The 6,489-nt window shown below is 43.3% G+C and overlaps 1 protein-coding gene across 3 annotated transcripts; it reads right to left on the minus strand.

The window, feature by feature from the left end:
• Positions 1 to 1,578: 1,578 nt before the first annotated feature.
• LOC112136393 (TATA-box-binding protein 1) lies at positions 1,579 to 6,342 on the minus strand. Of its 3 annotated transcripts, none has more exons than XM_024258073.2 (8): positions 6,155 to 6,341; positions 5,763 to 5,877; positions 3,422 to 3,566; positions 3,272 to 3,359; positions 3,102 to 3,193; positions 2,850 to 3,014; positions 2,083 to 2,174; positions 1,579 to 1,683 (listed from the first exon to the last, which is right to left on the minus strand). In XM_024258073.2, exons 1-8 carry the CDS (start codon positions 6,233 to 6,235, stop codon positions 1,589 to 1,591), a joined length of 873 nt encoding a protein of 290 aa, XP_024113841.1. In that variant the 5' UTR covers positions 6,236 to 6,341; the 3' UTR covers positions 1,579 to 1,588. The 3 variants fall into 3 exon arrangements, with proteins under 3 accessions (XP_024113841.1, XP_024113842.1, XP_024113840.1); XM_024258074.2 differs by having other exon boundaries at positions 1,583 to 1,683; positions 2,043 to 2,174; XM_024258072.2 differs by lacking the exon at positions 1,579 to 1,683 and having other exon boundaries at positions 1,870 to 2,174; positions 6,155 to 6,342.
• Positions 6,343 to 6,489: the final 147 nt, after the last annotated feature.

Raw genomic sequence — 6,489 nt, forward strand, 5'->3', positions numbered from 1 at the left:
CCGGGGGGGGGGGGGGATCCTATCACAGGATCCCATGAATCCCCTGCGTCTGCATGCAAAGCAGCTGCATGATGCTTGAAAGTCAGGAAGGGAGGAGAGTTGGCAGCAGGAAGGCTCTGATCATCACCGGACTTGGAGGACTCGAGGCTGGAGTCATTACCGCTTCCTTCCAGAGGCTCAGGCTCCAGCGGAGGAGAAGAAACCGTACGGCTGTGGCTCTTTAGGACGCTGCAGAGGTTGAAAAAGGCTTCGAGCTGGAACTCTACGATTAGCTTCATCACTTGAGGTTGATGAGCTTCAAACTGAAAGACTTCATTGCTTTCCCCACATCTCCTGCCCTGCACCAGCTCCCTCCAGCAGGGGGCAGTATGCAGGCTGGTCAGGGCTTTCTCAGCTGCCTGGTTCACACTAGACGTGGAAGCGGCGTGGAACTGAGGCCGCTCCATTTGGCGCCCTTGTTACCCTGTGGCAGGGGTCAGAAAAAGATCCATTTGGGCTCGTTTTCCACTGATCCAAACAGAAGGAGCTGCAGATATTTACTGTGGCCTTTAAAACATTTGGATTCGTATTTGTGACTTTTTTAAAATAAATATAAATTATGTCTATTTTTAGACACGAACAAAAACAAATAGAAAAAGAAACTAACATCTCTCAAAATGTGTTTAACTTTTACCTTAGTACCAAATTAACTAAAAAGCTAGCTTGATGCTTAATTACTAGCTGACCTCCTAAACAGCCTAAAATTCCTCAGGAAATTAAATTAGTCAAAACGTTAGCATGTTGCTAAAATAGAAGCTAAACTCCAACTAAGCCCAACTAAATAAAAAAATTAGCTAAAAACGTTAGCATGTTGCTAAAATAGAAGCTAAACTCTAAATGAGCATAAAAAGTCTCAGTAAATAAGAATTATCAAGAATTTTGAATTTATCAGATTTAGACATTAGGAAATGGTGAATATATGCTATATTCCAAAATCCAGTGCACTCGAAATTTCCCAGAAGTCTTTGCAAAAAACTAGTGTGCATCGATGCTCCCTACATTAGAGAATATAGACCACAATGCATTCCGCTTTAACGATTTTTGCCAGAAAACGTGTTTAAAGTTAATTTTGAATGAACTGTCCACATTTTAATCATCAGAAGACAGTGGAGTCATAAATGTTTGTATGGATTTGATTTTTACCTCATGAAATTGTTGATGTTATACAAAGAAAAGTCTTTTCAAATCCAGGGAACTAGAAATAGTTTTTAGTAGGAGGGATTAGGGGGAGAATTCAGACCCACCCTATGTCCGTCAGTGAAGTACATCTTTATATGTCTCACTAAACGTGGACAACGAAAAGCACCGACCAATCACAGGAAACCAGCAGCTGACCAATCAGCATCACTACACAACTCAATTGAACTTCACAGAAATATGTCCATCAAGAATGAGTTAACCCTTTAGCACCCGAGGAGTCGCCGGTGACGTTTAAACGCAAAATCTTTAACATTCTGTTCCTTCTCAACCGTTGCTAAAACCCAAGCTAAAGGGTTGAACACTTTTGAAGATGTCCACGCCGCTTTGGAACAATAAAGGTCAGTTTCTCTCAAAAAACTTTATTAAAGTGATCCTGTCGGAAGAGTTTTAACATCGGGTAGAGCGTTTTCAGAAGCTGCTTGTATCCATCAAGAGATGAAGATCCTGAAACGAGATACAAAAACTTTAGACATTATAGAGATTATTGTTTCAGGAGACTCGAATCTGGGATATAATCCAGATCCCTCAGATTAAAAAGGAAGACCTCCATAGCTTAAAGCAGCTGAAAGCTTCTAAAACCAGAACAATCTGTCAGAATTTCTCATGAAAACCAACAGAAGAACGCAGGCAGAGGTGTCAAATATCACTTTTTAATGGACACCCTGCAGCCAATCAGGATCCAGTATTCACCTATTTAACTTACTTGACTGTGACATCAAAGAAAAACCCCAAAAAAGATCAATTTTGGTCTAGAATCTTGAATATGTTGTGTTGTATGTTCAGGTAAAGAGGTGCAGGTTGACCAGGAAGACGGAGGTGGAGGAGACGAGCGTCCAGCGTTACCCATCAGGACTATGGTGCCCCGGCGGTGGATCGTCACGGTGATGCTGCCAGCCGGCCTGTAGAGAGCTGAAGTACATAACTCCGGTTCAAACCTGAGAAAAACCAGAGAAGAAGACAAACAGGAAGTCAGAGCGGATCAGAACTCAGAGTACTTCTTGATTTGGATCAGTTCAATCTTATTGATGAACGGCATCACAAAAACATTTGTCGTTGGGCTTCATGCCAGTAATTTTACAGATGTTGGACAAAAGGTCAAAGAGGTTTCATTGAAAATGTGACATAGATTTGATCTTCATTCCAAAGAGATCCTAATAAAAACTGTAGGTTTTGTGAACAGCATGAAGAATCATTAAACATGTTCTGGACCTGTAAGCACACTAAACTCATTTGGAAAAAATGTTAAATTCCTCCCAGGTCCAGAATCTCGAAATTCTTTGAATTCATTGCTGCAATCAGAAAGTATTTACACACAATTTCATCTGGTCTCAACAAAAAAGCAAATAAAACTCAAGATCTGTTTCAGCTTTACAGAATAATCTAATATCGACTCATTTTTGTTTTTCTAATGCATTTTTTGGAAAAACTGATGTACAGTTTTCTGTTCTTGCTCTGTTAAAGTTCTGAATAAAGTTTGTTTATATATATATGTATATCAATCAGAACCCAGCAGACAGGAAACAGAACCCGTCTGAGATCAGCGTTTGAAGATTCCGATTTCACTCGGTCTTGTGAAACGTGTTGTGCAGCTTGAGGAAGTGAGGCCAGACCAGAAGTGATCCGGGTCGCTCCGGACCAGCCCTTCCAGGTCCATGGGGAAAGTCTTGACCGTGCAGACGCAGTTGATGATTCTGAAGTTGAGGATGCGGACGGGGAAGCCGGCCTTCTGCAGGATCCGGGCGTGCCTCCTGGTTGCTTGGCGGCACTCCTCCATGCTGTGGGGAAAAAGTGGGAAAAGATCAGACTGCCTGCGGTGAAGTCCACAGCGGCGGTTCTGGTTCTGGAACTGACCCTGCACTCACCTGGTGGCACCAGTACAGATCATCTTGCCCGACCGAAAGATGTTGGCCGTGGTCCTGGGTCTCCGGATCCTCATCAGCAGGCCTAGGGCCCTCTAGACCACAACAACCAGGTGAGGGCGGGGCCTGGAGGGTGGGGTCTGGAGAAGCCAGTAGGCAGAGGGTTCTGGTACCGTAGCTTTGTGCTCAGTGTTCCACAGGGTTTGGCTGATCAGTGCAAGGTCCAGTTTGGAGCCCAGATCGGCGATCGAGACAACGTTCCTGCAGAACCGCAGACCTGTCAAGGTAAAGCCGCAGCCGGGCTGCAGAACCTGCAGACCCACCTGATACAGAGGAGGGGCAGGTCGTCGGCGCCATCTGGCATCAATCTGGACATCCCGCCGTCAAGGCCGACCTCAGTGGGATGCAGCTTCCCCTCAGGAGCAGGGGGGTGGGCGGGGCCACAGCCTCCTTTGTTTAATTTCACAGCTGATTTGTTCAAGACGTCCAAGAAAAGAAAAACAGAAACGTCTTTAAATCCACAGAAAGAGGCGACGTCACGCCAACCGCATGCATCTGATAAAAGACCGGATCCTGATGACCGGAGAGGTCTGGCTGGTACATACTGGGTCAGGAGGTCAGTCATGTATTTTGGTGCTAAACCATTCAAAGCTTTATAAACCAGTAACAGAACTTTAAAGTCTATCCTCTGACAGACAGGTAACCAGTGTAAAGACCTCAGAACTGGACTGATGTGGTCTACTTTCTTGGTCCTTGTGAGAACCCGAGCAGCAGAGTTCTGAATAAGCTGCAGTTTCCTGATGGATTTTTTTGGTAGTCCTGTAAAAACACTGTTACAGTAATCAAGTCGACTAAAGATGAAAGCATGCACTAGTTTCTCCAGGTCCTGCTTAGACATCAGATCTTTAATCCTTGAGATATTTTTGAGATGATAATAGGCTGATTTAGTGACTGCCTTAATGTGTTTATCAAAATTTAGGTCTGTGTCTATCACTACACCCAAGTTTCTGGCCTGGTTGGTAGTTTTTAGTTGAATAGATTGAAGCTCTGTAGTGACGTCTAACCTTTTTTCTTTAGCCCCAAAGACAATAACCTCAGTTTTGTTTTTGTTTAATTGAAGTAAGTTGTGACACATCCAGTCATTAATGTCCTCAATGCATTTACCAAGAGCCTGTACAGGGCCTCGGTCTCCTGGTGTCAGTCTAATATATATCTGTGTGTCATCTGCATAGCTATGGTAACTAATGTTGTTGTTCTTTATAACCTGGGCCAGTGGGAGCATGTAGATGTTAAATAGAAGTGGTCCCAGGATGGAGCCTTGGGGCACTCCACATGTAATTTCTATTGGCTCAGAAGTGAAGTTACCAATTGACACAAAATATTTCCTGTTTTCTAAGTACGTTTTGAACCAGTTTAGTACTGGCCCAGTGAGACCCACCCAGTTTTCCAGTCGTCTGAGTAGTATTGCGTGGTCGACTGTATCAAACGCAGCACTGAGATCCAGTAAAACTAGCACTGACATATTTCCACTGTCTGTATTCAAACGTATGTCATTAGTCACTTTGGTCAGAGCCGTTTCAGTGCTGTGGTTCTGTCTGAAGCCGGACTGGAAGACATCATAGCAGTTGTTATTTATTAGGAATTCATTTAGCTGATGGAAAACAGCTTTTTCAATGATCTTACTTAAAAATGGCAGGTTTGACATCGGTCTGTAGTTGTTCATTTGAGTTTTGTTTAGACTGTCCTTCTTTAGGAGAGGTTTGATTACAGCTGTTTTCAGTGGTTCTGGGAAAACACCAGATGTTAACGACAACAGTTTGTAGGGTTAGTGGATTCACTAAAACTCTGTTCTCTAACTTCCAGTAGAATTTTGACGATTAAAGACAATTCACCTACGAGCCATGCTAAAGCTAAAACGCTAATCGTTACAGAATCAAAGATGGGCGGGGCTTTTATTATGCAGCTCAGAGCATGATGACGCGGAGATTCTGAGACCTAATTCAACTGTAATGCCTCGTTTCAACCTGTAGGGACACAGACAATTTTAGACTATATTTTCAGCAATTAAAGAAGTTTATTTTGATTTGTCAAAAACGTGTCCACAGAGAGCTCTTTAAAGGTCAACAGCCAAAAAAAGATGATTTACTGTTTGGTTTCCCATTAAATGCTTTTAGAGATAAAGTTGTTTTAAAGTTTCTTCTATGAAAGAGGAATTCAATCAGCATATCAAAATGTATACTAAACAAGTTATATTTGAGTTTACTTAAATGTACTATTTTAAATAAAACGTGATTCTGTCTGTATATTAATAGAAAAATGTTGATCTTTATTTAATCATCATATGTAATCCTTCAGTATTCAGGAACGTTTTCTTAAACATTTTATGTTCGGTCGAGGATCCACCATGGAGAGATCCAAGAGCCACATGTGGATCTAGATCTGCTGATCCCTGATCTATTGTGATCAGCACCTGTCAAAGCAACAGAGCAGCTCTCTGAACTGCAGCTTCTCTCCTAGCAGGATCTGGAGCTTCTCTCCAAACTGGGACTAAAAACTGGAATATTTGTGTTTCTGCCTCATTTTCTTTCTTAGTTAAGAACAAAAACAGGATTTTCTGAGACGTTCTGATGCTCAAACAGAGAAAGCAGCTTCACCGATCTTCACCTGCTCTGTCTGGACTGAAGACCTCTGGATGACCTTCACGCTGACCTACAGTCTGACCTTCAGGATGACCTTTACCCTGACCTTCCACCTCTTCCTCCTCCCCCTTTGGAGTGGCCTGCACACACAGATCTGAGTGAGAACTCTCCACCGACTGAGGCAGGTGTCCACACGCCGCGGGTTTGAGTCCAGACGGAACCAAAACCCCATTTTTCCTCTCATATTCTACACATCAGAGAGACGGGAATCTTCTGCTCATCAGAACGAGCGTCTCAGACTCTACAGGCCTCAGTTTGGAGGTCAAAGGGTCACAGAAACTGAAGGTCTCAGACATCTGCGAGCATGTCCTCTGAGGAGACGGAACACGTCTGAACGTTCAGGCTCTGCGTACTCACGTTCTCCACAAACAGAAGGTAAAAGTTCTCCACGGCCTCATCATCCATGGGATAGAAGGCGTCAAAGTGGAGTTCACTCATTCTGGACCAATCTTCTGGGGTTTTCTCTGCAGAAGTTCCACTTTTTCCAAACCCTGTTTACAGTTTATTGCTGTGAGCTCGGTTGCTAGGAGACAAAGAAACTGAAGGAAGACAGTTTAAAACATCACGGAGGAAATAGGATGTTTTAGCTGCGGTTTATCTTACCTGCATGTTCTCATGAAACTGATGGACGTTCATGTTGGTCTCCTGTAGCACGTGCAGCCAAGATGAGTTCATGTGTCAAAGTCACGGCC

The sequence above is a fragment of the Oryzias melastigma genome, linkage group LG9, assembly GCF_002922805.2.
Source record: "Oryzias melastigma strain HK-1 linkage group LG9, ASM292280v2, whole genome shotgun sequence".
In the NCBI taxonomy this organism is placed as follows: Eukaryota; Metazoa; Chordata; class Actinopteri; order Beloniformes; family Adrianichthyidae; genus Oryzias; species Oryzias melastigma.